Source organism: Amia ocellicauda, chromosome 16, assembly GCF_036373705.1.
Source record: "Amia ocellicauda isolate fAmiCal2 chromosome 16, fAmiCal2.hap1, whole genome shotgun sequence".
NCBI lineage: Eukaryota > Metazoa > Chordata > Actinopteri > Amiiformes > Amiidae > Amia > Amia ocellicauda.
The window spans coordinates 6,076,962-6,097,319 of record NC_089865.1 but is presented as its reverse complement, the minus strand read 5'-3'; the positions used below and the strand labels follow the sequence as shown (position 1 = coordinate 6,097,319).

At 38.3% G+C, this 20,358-nt stretch overlaps 1 protein-coding gene across 1 annotated transcript in view; it reads left to right on the top strand.

Moving 5' to 3' along the window:
• Nucleotides 1-1,539: 1,539 nt before the first annotated feature.
• LOC136711914 (parathyroid hormone 2 receptor-like) overlaps nt 1,540-20,358 on the top strand; it is a 37,029-nt gene continuing 18,210 nt past the window's right edge. Inside the window, exons 1-4 of the mRNA XM_066688505.1 lie at nt 1,540-1,625; nt 1,926-2,094; nt 2,181-2,249; nt 18,227-18,326. Of these exons, the coding sequence (XP_066544602.1) occupies nt 1,540-1,625; nt 1,926-2,094; nt 2,181-2,249; nt 18,227-18,326 (424 nt within the window). The remainder of the gene's footprint in view (nt 1,626-1,925; nt 2,095-2,180; nt 2,250-18,226; nt 18,327-20,358) is intronic.

Below are 20,358 nucleotides of genomic sequence, written 5' to 3'. Positions count from 1 at the left end.
CCTTTTTTTGAAATGTCATTCTATATGGAGCGACTATCAAATACAAATGCTTTAATAAAAACTAGAAAAGCAGCAAACATAAAGAAAACACACCTATTAAATGTGTATGAGACTGAGCAAATGAGGATTACACACAGTGCGTAGCGTCTGGTCATCAGCCATCACAAAGTGTCCAGATGTTTCCTACCTTTTCTAGCCTGCAGGACCAGTGAGAGGCACAGTTGGCTCTACCAGCATCATAGACAGCGGTAGGAGGATCTCCCGGCATGAGGACCATGGACAGTAGTTATGGAAATGTCCACAAAGCAGCAGAGACTGCACACCTGCTGCAAATACACCCAGGTGGAGCTCAACATCCTGTGATCTATCACAAGACCTCGACCTTCCCTCCTTTGTCTTAGTCCTTTGCAGATGAAAGGAGGCGGGGGAGGGCGTGCTGGTGAGGAACAAGGAGAGCAGAGGAGAGCGCAAGGGCAACAGAGGATGGCTTAACTGATTGAACAACCTGGACTGGAATAGGACATCGCTTGGCCAAGAAACCGTTCTTGTGGACGACCACCCCCCTCCGGTGAAGACACATCGCCTGCCACCTCCCAACGAACCCTGGAACTGGATTTGACCTTTTTTGTTTTTGTTTTGGTTAATTTGTTTGCACCCCTATAGCAATCCTTATTTATGTGCAACAAACACACAGACCAAGCTCTGTGCTGCTCAAGAATGGGGGGCTTATGTGATCCTGCTGTTACTGCCCTTTCCTCATTAATTCCATTTTCTAAGGCATAGCACGACTGTATGGAACTCAACCCCTGTGATTAGGCAATGTAATTATCAAATCAAAAGTGGGACAACTTTCTCCATTGTAAACTTCAAAGACAGCGGTCAAACTGAATTTGTAACACACAGTATCGAGATTTCTTCCCTTTGATTTTGGTCTCTTTTGTTGGTCTAATTTTATTGTCTTTGGTTTGCTTGCTGATTGTCTTTTATTTGAAGTTCTCAATAGCTTTGATGTATTACACATTCATACTTTACATCTTGGTGGTGCTGAATTTACACCTATTTGAATTTCATATGAGTCTAGTTGCCTTGTGAGCAGGATAAGAAAGCAATAGAAACATTTTCCCTAATGTTGGAAAATGTGATTCATTCCTCCCCCTCCATACATTTTGGGAGTATCTACTCATGGCCATTTTCAACAGAAGAACAAACCTTACATGATAAATAGAGAAAGGTTCTTTTCATGATATTAGTGGGTTATAGTTCTGTATAGACAATACCAGTAATAAAGTGAAAAACCAAAATGCCAACAATAGAAGGGCATGAATGGAGACACATTTTTAAAATGGCATACAATCACTGAACAGCTATTTCATAGTAATTGAAAGAATTTACATTTGGGTTAAGAGGAACAGATTGATCAAAGCTAGGAATGCAATTATCTTGCGAGTTTTTGATGTAGCAGCATTATCGTAAAGAATGTCAAAATCCTATGGTGGCAGAGGATTTAAAAAGTAGGGATGGTGGGTGGATGAAAGAGCAATGAACTCGGGCACTGATGTCTGCGGGGGCACCGACAGCGAGGACACCCCCAGTAACCATGACTACATCACTCCGTTTACTTTAAAGTGAGGAGGGAGGGACTCCCTAAACCCCTCTCCCCCCACACAGGTTTGGCAGACAGTCCCAGATACACACCGCACGAACACCAGTAACGGTTGTAAAACAGATTACACAGTCAACAATCCAAGAGGGATGGGGCATGACGTCCACACCCTCCATGTAGTTACAGGTTTTAACTCCCCCTTTAAGAACTGCCTTTAATACCCAGGCAATCTGTACACAAATAAGGGGAACAAAACTGTAGGTCCACCAAGTCCAGGAAGAGAGTATACAGAAGAGTATACTGTCTGGTCTCCCACACTCAGGCCAACAAGAAGTCCACGGGTTCTGTCGTCTGTGTCCAAGAGTGCAGAAACCCTCCAGTGGAGTGGGTCCCTGCTGCGATGCATGTCCGAAGTGGTGGCACCATCACCCTCAAGAAAAAAGGAGAGAAACGAGAAACAGAGGGCTCAGAGGGGCCGCTACACAGATCGGGCTGGATAAGTAGAACTGTGCACCACCAGTTGAACTTATGTACATCCCTCGGCTCTCCTTTCTCCCAGCCCGTCCCCCTCCCGCAGGCACGATGTCCCGGGCCCAGTCTCGCCACCAACGCTGCTCCACGGAACCCTCCCTTCTCCACCGACCCTGTAAGCGGCAGTCTCCAAAACACTACGTCTCCTGTGGTCAAGTTATTTTTGCATGTGAACAGGGCAAGACTCCAACCCAGCAGCCAACAGAAGTCACTCAATGCATTCCTAATAAGCTTGAGATCAGTCCAAATACCCCATCCACCCATCCACCCATCCACCCATCCACCCATCCACCCATCCACCCATCCACCCATCCACCCATCCACCCATCCACCCATCCACCTCAGGCTTTGCTGCCAGGTCCCATCCTCCTGCTTTCTCTAGTCCTGTCACTCCCTTGAAAATGGGGACTGGCTGCTTTTAAAGCCAAGTTCATGGTCCAGAGCAGGGAGGTTGAAGGGTATTTGGCTGATTGCTCAGGAGGAGATCATCCAATGAGGAGAGGTGTGCTGGAATGTGCGAATGCCACAGTGTGGAATGTAATATAAACGTGCTCAGTAAAAGTAGAAGAAAATAACATACAAAAAATATAAAGTTACAATCATGGCGAAAGCAACACATCTAATTAGTGAAGAAAAATAAACTAATAATAAATCAAACCAATACATTCAATAATCAATATAAAAATAAACCCACACACACCCCCTGCAACACTGCCCCACTGGAAAATGCAGTACATCTACATACTACAGATTCAGTCTTTATGAAGAGCATGATATATTGAAAGATGTAAATGCAATTGCTTTACAGTTTTTGTTTTCAATTTCTTTCCTATCTATTGTATTACTTTTGTGTGTGTTTGTTTGCTGTAGCATGCTTGTTTATTATAATAATAAAGTGGGGTAATCCGTATAAAAAACAAATCCAAATGCTGCAGTAATTGTTTTTATGTCTGCTTCATTTAAAAATGCTTAGCATTCAAGGAGAAAATAGCAAGTAACAAGTAAACAATAATCACACCTTTTTTTTGGGTCACTCCTTCTCATGAATATTCCAGTTTAAATTAAATGTTTTGTCTTTTGTTCAGCATATTGAAAATGTTTATTCCCATTCATAAGCCTGCTTTCACTTACATTTCCATAGAAGGAGGATTGAAACAAAACACGCTGTGTGCTTTTGAGTAGGAGTTTCCACATTAATATTAGAAAGGAGTATTACAATTTTAATGTGACATCATAACATTAAAAACTGAGCTTTGCAAAGAGATCACAGTTTCACAAGATCACAAGCTAGGTCAATAAAACTAAAAATAAAAGTGAAATGCAAACAACGCTGTGTGCACTGGAGAGCTCCACCATCTGTCTTCTGAGTTTCTTGAAATGTTACCTGCAGAGTTCAAAGAGAGAGTTTTTATTTTTGTTTTGGAACAAGCGAGGCATTAAACAGCTGAAAAATGTAGTCACTTCATACGATGAAATAAAACATTTAAGGCGGCAAATATAGTAAGACATGATGTCAGTTTCAAACATTGCTTTTTCTTAATAAAACTTATAACTACAGCATGGGGATTTTGACTGGAGTTTATATGGGGTGGTGAAAATTGAAAATATTCTGTATTGCAGTTACCCTTGCTTTGGTGGTGTACACTTTCCTTTGGACTCATTGTGTTTTCATTTGGATTATTGTACTTTTATTTAGTTAATCTGACAACCCAGTTGATAGGGAGAAATGTACTCCCTCGATAGGCAGACAAGGAATACTCAGGGCTCGACTGAATTAGAATAATAGCAAAATAGTTTATTCAGCTCCAACGAAGCGCTCCGGAGACAGCCAGTCGGGAAGACACATCTAAAGTTTTCCTAAAGAACATAGAAGATTCCTGTAACAATTGTGCAAATATAATATTTTTGCCATCTTCACAGTTACTGAAGTATATACAATACCACCTTTTTCTGAGTTTTGAGACATTTTGTGGATAGGAAATCATGAAATTATTCAATAAAACTCTCTGGACAATAGAAAGTGAATGATGTGTTAGATAATACATATAACAAAATGTATTTCTAAATTCTCAACATAGAGGTCAATGCATGAGACTGACCGGTCAGAGTCAGAATCTGAAAATATGACCAATCAATGTTCTGAGAAACATCTTGATGAAACAAGAAATAATTACTGTGTGGCACAACTTCCCACATATTCCTTCTCAGTAAGGGACAGATCAAACACTGCTAATGGCAAGAAGCTTACAGATCTTACCAGGTAGTTAGAGTAACATGCTGGAAGATAAAAGAGGGTCCTATTTAGAAAATGTACCGAGCTGGAGATTAATGGGTTTACACCATCTCTCAGATATAATACCTTCTGCAATCTACCAGATTAATAATACAATGTCTGGGTATTGTTCTGGGACAGGGGCATGCATTTCTCATAGCTGTTTAGTAGAAAAGGGGTAACCCATCTTTTTCCAGCAAGCATTTATGAAACCAATATTTTATTTTGGCGGAAAATAAATGTCCCAAGCATAGGAATCTGTCTCTGGTTGCATTTTACTTAGTGATTATGAATATCATTAATACAATAATTATATTCAGACCTCAGACAAATCAATGTGTGACTAACCAATGAGGCTTGATCGTGCTTCCCTAAGAAATTTCAGCTAATTTTTATTATTACTCTGGATTCTGCAAGAGCACAACAGGAACATTTTGCAAGTCACTGTGACCTGTTTCATATAATCTTCCTACATGTCACTGTTTGGCCTTGGGTTCAGTTCCCTGATATATAAAGCCCGTGTTTATTGAAGATGAACATAATTAGCCGTGACTCAGGATGAAACAGGAGGATATGACAATGAATTTATTTGGGTTCTGCAATGGGAAGCAGATTAGTGCAAGGAATTGTTAATCACAGGTATATACATCATGCTTTCTTGAGGGATTTCAGAAGATAAAAGGCTTGTGACTTTCAGACTTGTTTTGCTGTGATCAAATGAAACCCCTTGCTTTTCTAATATAATGATTTTAAAATAATGATGGTATACTACCGGAACAAACAAATGATAGTAGACAGTGTAGCAAACAGACAATGCATTACATAAAGGCCCATTGTGTTCCTTTTCTTTGCTTCTTCCTTATTGGTACACTTTTGTGGTAGCCTATAAAAGTCCCTCTTGTCCTAGTTGGTTCTAAGGCACACTCCGTAGACAAGGGATAATACATCCATGGGATTATATTGACTAAGTATGGCAGGAAAATATATCCACGGTTCTATCTTCTTTTCAAATGTATATGAAAGTTTGGTAAATCAACAACAGCAGTTTTTCATTTTAAGTAAGATTTTAATAAGAGACTCCAGGTGTCCCCCTATGTTGTAATCAACATAACCAACATATACACAACGTAACCATAAAGATATTTTAAGTCACTGGCCATTTTTAATAAGCTGAAGAAGTAACATGTTGAAACATTGATTGGAAGCAATGTTTATGGCTTATTTTACTCTGCGTTGGCAAATCAATGAATGCACATGTTTTGCTGCATTGTAAAGCAGCCTCAAACTGCTTGTTTATAGACATAATTGTTTTAAATGGTACTGGGGGAATGATTCCAAATCTAAAACTGTAGACGGATTTCAGCTTAGTATAAGTACATGCAGCTATTTAACAACATGAAGAATGAGGAGACTGGCAATTAAAAATATGAAAATATGAAAGAATCTGCATTTATTTTATGTAGACATTAACCTAATTTTATGTCAAAAAGTCACCTTGTTAAAAAGTAAAGAGTCACTACTAGTCTTTGATCCCATTTGAAATCATATCTGTCCCCCGTAGCTGGCGTTTACCTTCGTCCCCAAACTACCTAATAAATTGAATCACATTTTTAAGCTTAATTAGCTGATTGGGCATTCTTAGCTGTTCCCTTGCATCATATTGCAGATTAACACTTTTGGCCAGATGGGAGATGTGGGAGGCCTTACAGTAAAGATGATGCCTGTATGTTAATTATTCTGGTTTTACTTTCTTCTTTTCTTTCTTTTCTGCCATCTCCTTGGATTCTGGCTGTCAGCTGATCCTACTATCCCTTTCGAGATAAAACTCAAGTAGTGCATTTTGGGAAGGCTCGATAATCACTTAAGCACTTGTGAGAAGTGGTGGATTGACACTGCTTTAGAGTAGACTCTTATATTTACTGATTGACAACATACCTCTCAAAGGATCTATTTTGCACAATTCATAAACTACTAATTTCACCCATCCAGTTTAATTGAAGTCTGTCCCAAGTCATTTGATGTAACTGAAATAAAATTAAAAAAAACATTTTGTAATGTAGGTGACACATTGTTTATGGTGTGTGAATCTGATGTTTGACAAGTATAATGAACTTCAGAATAAGCTTGCCAATTGTATTTAATCTCTTTAAAATTAATTGGTTCATTAATTAATGTACTAGCAGTCAATCCAAATGCAAAAATTATTGTTTAAAAGGTAAGACCTTACTATTGCAGACTCGAAACATATGTTTCACACATCATGATTCATGACAAAGGGAAGGAACAATGGTTCATTATATGCATATGTGGGAGTTTAGCAGAAGTGGCCTTAGGTTCTAATATTCGGATATTAGTTTCTTAATGTGCATAATTGCAGTCATGTACCCCATTCTAGCAGAAAATGCAAGGTGTTACATTTTAATTAACTTCGTTTTAAAGTAAATCGAAATGAATCAGATGTATTCTCTGCACTTTTGGTTTTAAAGAATTGCTTCCTTTCCTGACCTCTTCGCCTTTGAAAAGCAGGAAAATGCCACATGACACAAGCCTGCGGAAAAAGTCTCACTGCTTGAACTTTGAATTGTGTATGTGCTTAAAAACAAAGTGCTTAAATGAAACTTATTCCCTTTTCTGCGCTGTTTCACTTTCACTCGGCTCTCTGAAAATGAAAAGAACCTTTTACTCTGTGCAGTATTGCGCTGGGCTGGCGTGGTAAGTCTGCTTACAGGAATTATAATGGTATCTTTCCTCCTGTTCCTGTTCTCTGTATCGTCATACCCTGTACAGTTTCTACTGACCTGCAACAAAAACAAAAGGAATGATGGTAAATGTCTTTATTTTGAAAATAAACTACATAACACTCAGAGATATATCTGTATATAAAGTAATGCTTTCCAATAGCGTAACCTAATGCTGATCCTACACTCCATCCCTGTTACAGCACTGGCCTTTTGCAACTGACTAGGAAACAACAATCATGACTTGAAAGGGACAGTTATACAAGTCAATCCCTACCCTCACCCACTACAATCACTGTATTCTGGCAACATGGAGGTCTGTTCACACAGAAGAAGCCGGCAGACTCACACATGCACACAGACTGACAAACATACTGACACACCGAAAAATGTTATTAACAACTATTAAATGAAAAAAGTGAGGCTGCGACACTTGTATCCCCTACAACAGTAATGTTTCTGGAAAGCGCTCTGGATGGATGGATACCAGGGGAGGTTCATGCTACACACAGGAAATGAATTCCCCCAGTGGTGCAATCCCGGCGCCAAGGGCCACAGACAACAACCTAAACTTACACCTATGATGCCTGGTATAGCTCCAAAGGCATCCTTACCTGACAAATGTGTACTGACATATACCGTTAATCATTTTAAAACATTAAGTAGATGTTAACAAATGCATTATTACACTGTTCTTATGAGTAACTAAGATGTAGTTACTATGTTAATACACTGTACCTAGGGAGACTGATTGTGAAATGTTACCATACATTGTAATAAGGGAGACCTATTGTAAAGTGTTACCCATATACATTTACACAGTAGCCCAGACACTAATTCAGCTGCTATTATCTCTATTGATCGGGAGTCCCGACTGCAGGTTGCATTTAAACAGCTTTATTCATTCATTTTTAATCTCACGTTGCTGGTTCACAGCTCGTTAGAAAGCAGAGACCCAGAGCTTTCAATTGTCAGTGGCATAGCTCTCTACTCCTTTCATGTATCTGTCTCTATATCTCTCTCATGTCTCTGTTTTCCTATATCCCAATCAGAATATCATATCGCTATTATATCATTATATTTTCAAATAAACACATTTTCGATCATTCATTTAGTATCCTTGCTGTTTGATGTCAACACAGATTGTGGTTACTATGGAATCACATTAACACGTTACTGTGTTAAAATGCTGCCACACTACACTGCATCGTGTATTTTTACCACAATTCATATTGCAACACTTTAGTTTGTTTTACCACAGTGCAGCACACCACAATTTACTATGGTACACCACAAAGACTTCATAATAATAAAGATCTTGCAAGAGAAGACACTGTATAATAATAATAATAATAATAATAATAATAATTATTATTATTATTATTATTATTATTATTATTATTATTAGTAGTAGTAGTAGTAGTAGTAGTAGTAGTAGTAGTAGTATTAGTATTAGTATTATTATTATTATTTACAACAGTTGGTAACATGTTCTTTAGACTGTGTTTATTAAACAGCTTCCACGGCTGGTGTACAGAAATTGTTGAAATAATAATAATAAAAATGATACAACACGTTTTGAGTGAAATTGAATTAAATGTCATACTTTCAGTACTTCATAAATATGTATTCATTTTATTTTCAGTTGTATACACAAATATACACACAACTATTGCACTCTGGCAATATAAGATGTATTGCAGCTCAGCATTTTTATTACAAGGTTAGGGAACCGCAGTATGCTCTACCGGACATTTTTCCAATCCTTTCTGATAATTAACATCAGTAAAATCTAAATTACATTTAAATACACTGTGATGTCAGAATATTGTGTGCAGCCTTAAGTGCTGTCAGTAGAGCAGGTATTCATTTTTTTAACAGTTTTGCCTTAATTAAAACACGCAATTAGATGATATTGTGTGTCTAGTTTACTTGCAGATATGTTAAATTAAAAACGTGTTAGCAAAACAATAGTGGGTAACATACTTCACTTACAAAAACACTTTTACTTTTTACTTTTACAAAAATAAATATATAAAAGTATGTTTTATGGCTGCCATTCGTAACTACATTCAAGCACTCAGATACAATGAACATTTACTATTATTATTTTAAATCTAGAGAACTAATAACAATGTATTGATTAGGCCACGAGTCACACACACTATGATCAATCACACTGGATTGTTTTCATTAGACCTTAATGTGATTAGTTCTGGTAATGAGAACAATGGTGTATTTGTTGGTGATCGACACAACAGCACTTGACTTTCCTGAACAAGAAAGATTCCCAGGCGGTCAATATAAAGGGTACAGGACACTGCTTTGGTTGGAGACGATATAGGGCAGTAAACGTCAGGATCTGATGTCAGTACGTGCTCTGGGTACATCGAAAACAAGTTATTTGACTCTTACAGACTGCTCGGTCTGATTCCGTTTTAGGTTATATTTTGATGTAGTCGTAAGCTACTCTTCAAAATAGCTTTACAATTTGATGACAGACGTTTCTGTACATCTTTAAGAAGGGAGAGATGCATTCAATACCCACCGTCCTTCTGCAGAAACACGTCTCATACCATTTGGATGCATTGTGAGATTTGCTAACATGCCTTCTTGTTCTGGAAAGCCTGCCCAGTAGATGACATTAGCATATAGCACCATTACTGGTCCATTGTAAGAGACACCTGAACACAAAATTAAATTAAGTGTGTAGCACACTTCAGCTTTTACATCAGGTAGGAAACTCTTCCTTGGTGTCCTGAAACTGAATTGCAGAAGTGGAACAGATAAGCAAATGGTTTTCAGGCCTTGTCAGTCTGCATTTTCTTTCTTAATTATAATAAATACATTGGAATCTAAATGGTACAGGAATGGAGCACTGAATTATGCTTAATGCACGAGTTAATGTGTGAATTTGGAAATGTATTTCCAGAGCCTAGAGTAGTGAATGGTTCATTAAGTGATTACAGAGCGTTAACAAAGAAAACCTGTTATTTTCAGAGCATCTCAGGCCATGAGATAAACCTTAGATGATTCATCACTGAGATGCAAAGGAAATGTTGTATTCAGCATAATTATATATATACAGTCCATGCATTTTTAATTACTTTTATGTATTATATTTCTGGGTCAAAATAAGTAGAAAGTTCCTTGGGTTCTGTCCTGCTCGGTCCAGTTATGCATTTATAAACTGCATTCCAAAAATATCAAGCAAGATAAACTCTAAGAAGTAAAGATTCTAATAAGAACCTTTTGGGGTTCCTGGGGTTGATACTGTGGAGGAATCCTTACATATTCTTATTATAACCTTTTAACGAGGTTCCTTGCAAATAAGGATCCTTAAATGATCCTTAAATGTATCTTAAATCAACCACGATCATGATGAAAAAGGTTTCTTAAATGATCCCTTGTGTTTACGACGGACCTTTAATGAAAATAAACTCACGAAGAACCCCAAGGTTCTAAATAGAACCGCTGAAGAAGCTTCAGTTTTAACTGTACAATATTAATAGTACGTTCCAACTATTTTAACCTTTAAAATACAACATTAATTTACCACGGTGTTTTATTCAATATAATAACAGGATATGCAGACAGGACATACATTCATCCCACTCTGATGCAGTGATGTTCCAACAGAAGCCTTTGGATAGAGTCATTTTAAGCTCTTAACAACGTCACGGATACAGTCTACAATGATTTCTTTATATAAACCCTGAAGAGCGGGCAATCTCTGATTAAAAGTCTTCGTACAATTTATTGCAGACATAAGAGTGTTACCTTGCGCACATAGCAGACGGTATAGTGTTACCTTGCGCATCTTGCACATCGTGTTACCTTTCGCGTTGTCCTCAAACAAGACGCCAGACACCTGTCCGCCCCTAGGTCCGAACTTCAGAGCCCAGAGCAGATTGATTCATGTTTTCAGAAGAGTGTATTTTTTATTCTGCTCAACTGGTCACATTGACTTTATTTGGGGGAGGGGTGGCCGTGCTTTACATGCTGAGCGACCCTCGACGTCCCCGATCGACAGCAGAGACGTTTCAGCACCACGGACAGCTCGATACAAGTCCTTTATAGCTACATAGTTTTCAAAACTAATGTCACTACAACTACTGCTGCTGCCGCTAGCACTACTACTACTACTACTACTACTACTACCAATAATAATTATTAATACTAAATAATTCATTTTGTTTGTTGTCATCAATATATTACACCCGCATCTGTCGAGATCATGCTTGCTTTAAAATGCGTTTAAACAAATTCGGTGTCAGCCACAGGGTTTTCCACCCACCCCATAAACAGACACAAATGCTCCGTGGGCTATGCATGTTTGACTAAGACCTTGCATTCAATGTGTAACTGGGGGAGACGCGCTCATTATCGTGTCAGCGGGGGCATGGTCCTAACTTGCAGCCGAGGAAAGGCATTCATGTTGATTTCATAGGAATGAGACACATTGTTTTTGGTCTGAACTTCGCCGCCTCGCATTCATTGACTTCGACTGACACTCTTGCAACGTGAAAGGCAGCGGGTCTTGGGGGGGGTTGGAGGGGGGGTGCACCGGCAGAGCTCGTGCTGCTCTCCTGCTGCTCCCCAGTCGCGCGGCAGTGAGGCGTGCAGACCGCCGGGCAGAGGCATCGCTCCACACAACTTTCTGCCAGCTAACTTCATTTCAACCATGCATAGGCACCTCCTGCTGCACGCATGAAGAGTGGGCACATATCCTGGATGCGAATGCTTTCATGTGTGCGCACTGTCACGCAGCGTGCATCTTTTTTTTTCCTCTCTCACTGCGTTCAAGTTAACCTCTTTCATTTCTTGGGCTGCCTTCAACCCCTCCAGACATGAGGCGCTGTCCGGATGGAAACTAATGATCTCACGAAAAAAAGGCATGCCCTCTTGGGTCTTCATCTTCGAGGTTATTGTCATTTATAACAGAAGACAACAGAAAATACTTGAAAAGGGGAAATGCACTCACCTGCAATGTTGGGATTGTAGGAGATGTAGCAGAACCTGCACAGTGACAGCAACTTCATGTGATTTGGAGGCTGTGCTTCACGAATGCAATTCAGAGTAAACACACACACACACACACACACACACACACACAAACAGGTAACTCTTTGGCCAAGTCTTCGACCTATTTAATCGGAAAGGCAATCACCAGGACCACATTTTCCGAGGTTTGGTGGTGATTTAGCAAGAGGTATGAAGACGCCCTTCATGTGGAAACTTGCCAAAGTACTTTGGTGCTGCATAAGTGCATTAGTGGACGCACAGGTAAGGTAGACTTCATTTGAATTTAATGTATTTTTTAATTTATATTACAATGCTTTTGTCTATGTTATGACATCCTGTTTGATTGAAACATATATACAAACATAATAATAATGATCTACATAATCTTCTGTCCATTAAAGCTCCGACTAATTATCACCAATTCAATAGTACATTCGATCGGTATCTTATAGCTAACTGTGTTTTCATTCCAAAACATAAGTAGATTTCAAATCGAATACCGCCAATATATTATTAATCTATTATTAATATATTATTAATCATATATTATACAGGAACTTTAGAGTTAAACAGGTATGCAGCAGACTACAGCATGAAGCCAACTTTGGGTTATTTCATATGGTCCAAGACTTCCTAAAATACTCTTGTAAAACATGAACTGTATACCTAACTTCTCACTTTTTAAATTATTAATATTTTTATATAAAACACCAAATATGCATTGTTTCCTCTTATTTTGTATTAACTATGTATAAGATATGGATCTAAACATTTTAACAACTAAGGCAAATTACTGCTGCTGCTACTACTATTACTACTACTACTACTACTACTACTACTACTACTACTACTACTACTACTACTACTACTACTAATAATAATAATAATAATAATACATCAGTAGAACTGGAATACTGCAATGTATTTGCATTTATGTATGTATTTGCATTGCATGTATTTGCAATGTATTAATATACTAGTCACACCTTATGAAAATCTCAAAACATCATTATCAATGTATGTCAAATGTTTCTAGGTAATATGTATTCTTGCAATATCACAGTTTTATCTCTGCCGGTGCTCTGCTTTATGCCACTACTTGGTATCTGTTGTGTAATTAACAAGGCAGCTTTGATAATATTATCATATTAGTATTGTACCACCAATACTATAACTTCTATACTATTAATAAAAACAACTCCAGCAACATTTGAAAAATGTTTGCCTCATTGTAAACCACTTTAACTGTATTGTTTGTGTATTGGTCTGAAATAAGCAATAAAGAAAACATGCATATGTGGATATGAAGCATTAATTTGTATACTATGCATATTTTATTAATTTATTGCTTTTGTTTTTTATTAAATACGATCTGCTGCCTCCACATTTTCCATATCCCTGTACCATTAATTAATTGTAATAAGATTTGCTTAGGAAAGCATATGCAGGGGTACATTTTGTGTTCTTAAACAAATAAATAAACGGCACCAGCAAGCACTGTTGTGAACATCAATTGCAAATCTGTCAACAATACTTTTAAAGATTTTGAAATACTGCACAGTGTTCAGATGTATTCACTCCCTGGTAATCAGTGCTGTTTCTTTCATGATATCAAGAGTTTTTCTTGTAGCCTTGAAATAGATTCAGGTCCTTCTTGAGAGCTTTTTCTGCCTGTACTGGTTGTGCTTGTGGACTTCTTTCTTCAGTTTCTAATATTGATTGAGGTTCGGCGATTGTGAAGGTCTATTAAGTAGGTTGATTTAGGTTTTTAACTGTTCTGTTAGCTTTGAACACCTTTATGATGGACATTGTAGTCAAAACTGGGACCATCAACTTTTTAGGAATCTTTATACAACTGTTACCTGACACTCTGAGGTCAATAACCTTTTTCTTGAGATCTTTGGACACCTCTCTGAACTTCCCAAGGGTGTGAGTGGATTGCCACACCTTCCAGTTAGGACAGTGTCCTTGTTTTATTTCTGTGAGACATCATTCGTCACTGTAATGAGCTCAAGCACCGCTCTGAGGCCTGTTGCGCCAGTTGTCATTTGAAATAAGAATCAGGTGTCATCTGGATTTGACGACAAGGGAATTCTGTCAGTTATCAGAGCACATTTTTGGGTGGCTGAAGTAAACAGCCAATCACATTACAAAGCCTTTTTTATGATTTGATTGTCTAAATACAAGTGACTGCATTTTGTATTGTACTGTGGGAAATGTGTATATTCTGTGAAAACTGTAAGTCCTTCTGGGCAATAAACTGTCTGCTACAACAACATCAAGTCTCGGTTTTGTATCTGAATCAGATGCAATGTATATGCAGCCTGTCTCTCTTTTTAAAACAGTATTATATAAATGTTGTGCTAAGGAACAGGTCAATTAATGTAAATTATTTTCTTAATGGGCTATTTTCCCTGGGAAAGGACTATATGCAAAATGTTAACAATAACATATTATTATTATATACGTTTTCATGCTGAATTGGGGAGGAGGGGATATGGCCTTTAAGATCTATCTTTTAAATGTTTCAACTTCTGTAAAGAAATGCAGAAGTATATATATATATATATACACCGATCAGCCATAACATTATGACCACTGACAGGTGAAGTGAATAACACTGATAATCTCATTATCATGGCACCTGTCAGTGGGTGGGATATACACTCACCTAAAGGATTATTAGGAACACCATACTAATACTGTGTTTGACCCCCTTTCGCCTTCAGAACTGCCTTAATTCTACGTGGCATTGATTCAACAAGGTGCTGAAAGCATTCTTTACAAATGTTGGCCCATATTGAAAGGATAGCATCTTGCAGTTGATGGAGATTTGTGGGATGCACATCCAGGGCACGAAGCTCCTGTTCCACCACATCCCAAAGATGCTCTATTGGGTTGAGATCTGGTGACTGTGGGGGCCAGTTTAGTACAGTGAACTCATTGTCATGTTCAAGAAACCAATTTGAAATGATTCGACCTTTGTGACATGGTGCATTATCCTGCTGGAAGTAGCCATCAGAGGATGGGTACATGGTGGTCATAAAGGGATGGACATGGTCAGAAACAATGCTCAGGTAGGCCGTGGCATTTAAACGATGCCCAATTGGCACTAAGGGGCCTAAAGTGTGCCAAGAAAACATCCCCCACACCATTACACCACCACCACCAGCCTGCACAGTGGTAACAAGGCATGATGGATCCATGTTCTCATTCTGTTTACGCCAAATTCTGACTCTACCATCTGAATGTCTCAACAGAAATCGAGACTCATCAGACCAGGCAACATTTTTCCAGTCTTCAACTGTCCAATTTTGGTGAGCTTGTAGCCTCTTTTTCCTATTTGTAGTGGAGATGAGTGGTACCCGGTGGGGTCTTCTGCTGTTGTAGCCCATCCGCCTCAAGGTTGTATGTGTTGTGGCTTCACAAATGCTTTGCTGCATACCTCGGTTGTAACGAGTGGTTATTTCAGTCAAAGTTGTTCTTCTATCAGCTTGAATCAGTCGGCCCATTCTCCTCTGACCTCTAGCATCAACAAGGCATTTTCGCCCACAGGACTGCCGCATACTGGATGTTTTTCCCTTTTCACACCATTCTTTGTAAACCCTAGAAATGGTTGTGCGTGAAAATCCCAGTAACTGAGCAGATTGTGAAATACTCAGACCGGCCCGTCTGGCACCAACAACCATGCCACGTTCAAAATTGCTTAAATCACCTTTCTTTCCCATTCAGACATTCAGTTTGGAGTTCAGGAGATTGTCTTGACCAGGACCACACCCCTAAATGCATTGAAGCAACTGCCATGTGATTGGTTGGTTAGATAATTGCATTAATGAGAAATTGAACAGGTGTTCCTAATAATCCTTTAGGTGAGTGTATTAGGCAGCAAGTTAACATTTTGTCCTCAAAGTTGATGTGTTAGAAGCAGGAAAAATGGGCAAGCATAAGGATCTTACAATGGACCAGGCCCCACCTCGCAACTTACAGGACTTAAAGGATCTGCTGCTAACATCTTGGTGCCACATACCACAGCACACCTTCAGAGGTCTAGTGGAGTCCATGCCTCGACGGGGCTGTTTTGATGGCAAAAGGGGGACCTACACAATATTAGGCAGGTGGTCATAATGCTATGGCTGATCAGTGTATATACACTATAATGATGAAGGGGGTTTGTACTCAGAATTGGGAATTGAACCTTGATCTCCAACACCTTATGCCATGCACACCACCACTTCACCAAAAGGTGCAAACCCACCGGCAAGCCAGTAAATAAGGGTCATGTGCACCCTGGATGTACTTGCTCCACAATAACCACTTCTCCTTAATGGAAGAAAGGTTTGAGCTTTCAAAGAATTGGACAGTGGAACCTGGCATAATTAACATAATGTATGTGCTCTTTCAGCCATTATCTATTAGAGTGTTCATCATTTGCATATATGCATATATATTGCCATTGATTTGTTAAGAGGTCAGATTGCAGTTTTCCAAAAGACTCTGATTGGCTGATTGACTGGCATGAAAATGCAATTGCTTTTCATGCCCTCATTGGTTGGTAATTCAAATAATCTTACCACTAAGAAGTCAGCACTCCAGTCCTTAAACACATCATTGGGGTGGGGTAGATTTCTGCCTTGCTACATTAATGCACTTGCAATGCTTGTAATGCAGTTTTCTGTTAGATCTGTTCTGCTCATATTTCTGTAATGTTGAGTAATAGGTTTTTTTTTTGGTACAGTTTTGTATCAAAATTCAGGACAGGCTTTGGAACATAATTTAGTTGTTAAGCTATTCAACTGTTATGCCAGTTTGAACTGCTTAAAACATCTAAATAGGGTAGAAAAAAAATCCATAACACAATGTGAATTATTTGATAAATATAATGGATTTCATATAAAAGATTTTAAGCTGGTGGTTTTATTGCCGTTGGGTCATTTGGCAGCTTTAATTCATACTGTAAAGAATTGGCAGAGCTCAACATTATTTTTCCTGTTGATACATTCTCAATGTCATTGTTATCATCTTCTGCCAGAAGTGCTAGACTAGGACACCAACCTCCTTCTAGGTGTGTGTCTGGTTCTTCATCATATTCTTGAATTGTGCTGTTCATTTAAAACTGATTGCATTTGGAGAGGGGTGCTGGTACACAGAAGATGAACATCAGGACCTTCATATATTTAGATTCCCTTCACTTTGCAAAATATGCGTTTGTCTTCATACCGTTTCATTTGGATACCAAGCTCTGACATGATGCATTTCAGAATCCACACAAAGAAGCTGAGGAGATTTTAATTCAGTTGTAAACATGTTCAACGGTATGCAAAAATACCAATAGAGCATTCTTCTGTAAACAAGGCTTGTGACTTTGTCTAGGCAACAAAAAATAATTACACGGTTTTCGCATTTCCAACAGGCTAATTAAATGCTGGCTAAAACAATCTTGTTTAAAATCTGAACAGAATAAGAATATTGCATAGTGATGGGGTGATTAGCTCAGCATGACCAACACATAAGCACACAAATATCTTATTGAAAATGAGTTGTAAGGCTCAATTATTCAGAAAATCCAAACCATTCTAGTGCTATTTAGGGAGACTATTATCTGCTCATTCCAATGTAAAGTAGTTTTCCAAGTGAAGCCAGGAAACGACATCACAGAGACCTTACCCAGCAGGCACTGGGTGTGTGGTCAGACCTGGGTTCAGTTGTGATCCCTATGAATCTAAAGCAAGATAAAAGTCATCCTGATCATTCCCACACCGGGGGGGAAGTTACGACAAATAAAATAAATAGATAAAGTAAATACAAAAATATTTAAGCTGGAAGCACCTGAATACCACTAATAATAAATCAGATGAAACAAATAGGAACTGAACATTTAATCTTTCAGATAATACCAGGACTCTGTGTTTGTTTGTTGTTAAGTCACACAGTTCACCTGTAGAATGTCTATTGTGTGTGGTGAAGGCCAAATTAATGCAATCACCTCCAAAGAGTGTAAGGTTTCACAGGCCCTTAGAGAATCGACATTGATTCTAATCATTGTGATTTCCTCCACAGATTGGTTCGGATGAAGGGATCACGAAAGAGGAGCAAATTTACCTTGTTGTTGACGCCAAGCTGCAGTGTGACCTGAATATATCAGCCCAGGAATCTGGAGGTAAACTGAAGAAACCCCTACAGATACAAAGCATAATGTACCATTGCGCTCAGTCCCAAAGTCTATAAAAAGCTGAGCAGGTACATTAATTGGAACCTTATTAGAATTTGCTAATTATAACTTTATTTTCACTTTGTGCACAAGTTTCCTTTGTTGTAATCAATTGACTTAATCATATAATAGGTTTACTATACAGAATGAGTTATATGCAACTGTTACAAACTGAGCTGTTTCTGAAAAGCACTGTTTATTTCCTCCTCTGGGCTCCTCTTCTGAAACCCTCACATATCAATATCTGTTGAGATCTCTACTGCCTAGGGAGTGAGTGCACTCCCACAGACCAGATGCTTGACCATGAAACACTTAAACGGTGAAGGTTGTACCAGCTGTGCATTGAGAAACTTGGGAAGCAGCCTTAAGTATCCAACTCTGTCAAGGGAGTGAAGGATTCACCTTTAGCAGTGGGAATTATTACAAAGGTGCCTACTATCCCTTTCCCTAGTGAAAATGTGCTTTCCTGTGCTAAATTTTCCAGTCTGTATCCTAAGCAATCTATCATAGGTCTCCAGAGGTTTCTTCTTAAAAAAAGCATATTAATCATATTTGCATAGTACTGTGCTACATTGTCAGAAAGTGTATTCATGGTCTGCTGGCAAATTATCCAACATTTGCATCCATGGCAAAAAATGAGAAAGAAGTGAAGGATTTTGAGTGGCGTTTTTTATTAGAGCATTCACAATGTTTGCATGTCAGAGGAGGACAGGAGAAATTGAAGAGGAAAGCGGCTAATGGAGTCTGGGTCAAAGAATCACACCTCTGTCTAGTCAGAAGAAGACCTTGTTAATAATGTGTGTGTGTGTGTGTGTGTGTGTTTCCATTTGTCTCACTGTGCAGAAGAGCAAGGTATTAGTGTTCAGGATGCACACAGGGGTTCTGTTCCATTAATCAAATGCTGAGTCTTTTCTCAGGTTGTTTTGTTATGATAAAAAGCTGTTATTCTTAATTTTTTTCTTGCTTGGAAACTTTGCAGTATAACATAGTGGACTTACATGGTCTTATCCATCGTTTAAAATCAGTTGTGTCAGTCTGAAGGAATCCTTCACACTCTTTTTCATTTAAAACGCAATTCCTGCGAGTGGGTTTGTCTCGCCTATATGGTTTTCTGAGAACTCCACTTTTCTGGGAAATTAGAATGTTGTTTCACTTACATCCAGTTGATTAAAAGAAAGCTGGAGCCAGCAGCGCACATGCTGAGCGCCAATTCATATATTATTTTGCACAGACCTTGTTTGCAGCTGCCGAGGCTTTGTCGTCTTTGATCTTATTGCTGACTGAACACTAGAATCAAACTGTAATCAATGTATTTTTCACATAATGGTTAGTAAAACTTTAAGTAGGCGATCCAGACTGTAAAATAGAATTGATCAATTTACTAGATGGCTACAGATCTCTTGTGTCTATAATTGATAAGAAGATCTTAGACATTTTGTTGTTGCTGTTGATCTGTTTAATGTATTAAATGTTAAATATTTTTCACCATGTTGCTTGAAAAAACATAATCTATATTTAAATCTGTCTTAACAAGAGCAATATGATTAAAATGCCTTCTTTTTTGTGATTTAGGGCCATATGTGATTATTGTACAATTACCAAGTATTGACCTTACTGAAATAATATATGATACAGTACACTGGCAAACTTCAAACTCAAAAGGTATTCATCAGTTATCTGTTAGAAGCTTCTTCTTAAGTATGTGATTCGATTTCCTTTTTGAAATGTTAATGCTCCACAGAGAGAGTAGTATTACTGTGGAGTAGTTTGCATAAGGCTATTAGCGTTCCTTTGAACATTTTCATCTGTAATGTAATTTCTTTGATTGGGCGTGTGTAGTTATGTAGTTTACACATTCAGGTAAATAAATATGTGCATAAATGTACTGCTTAGTATAATTAATACAGGATCGTATTGTATCAGTAAAACCTGAAAGTCTAAAATGTATGTAAATGTACAAAGCCAGCTGTTGACATGCTGT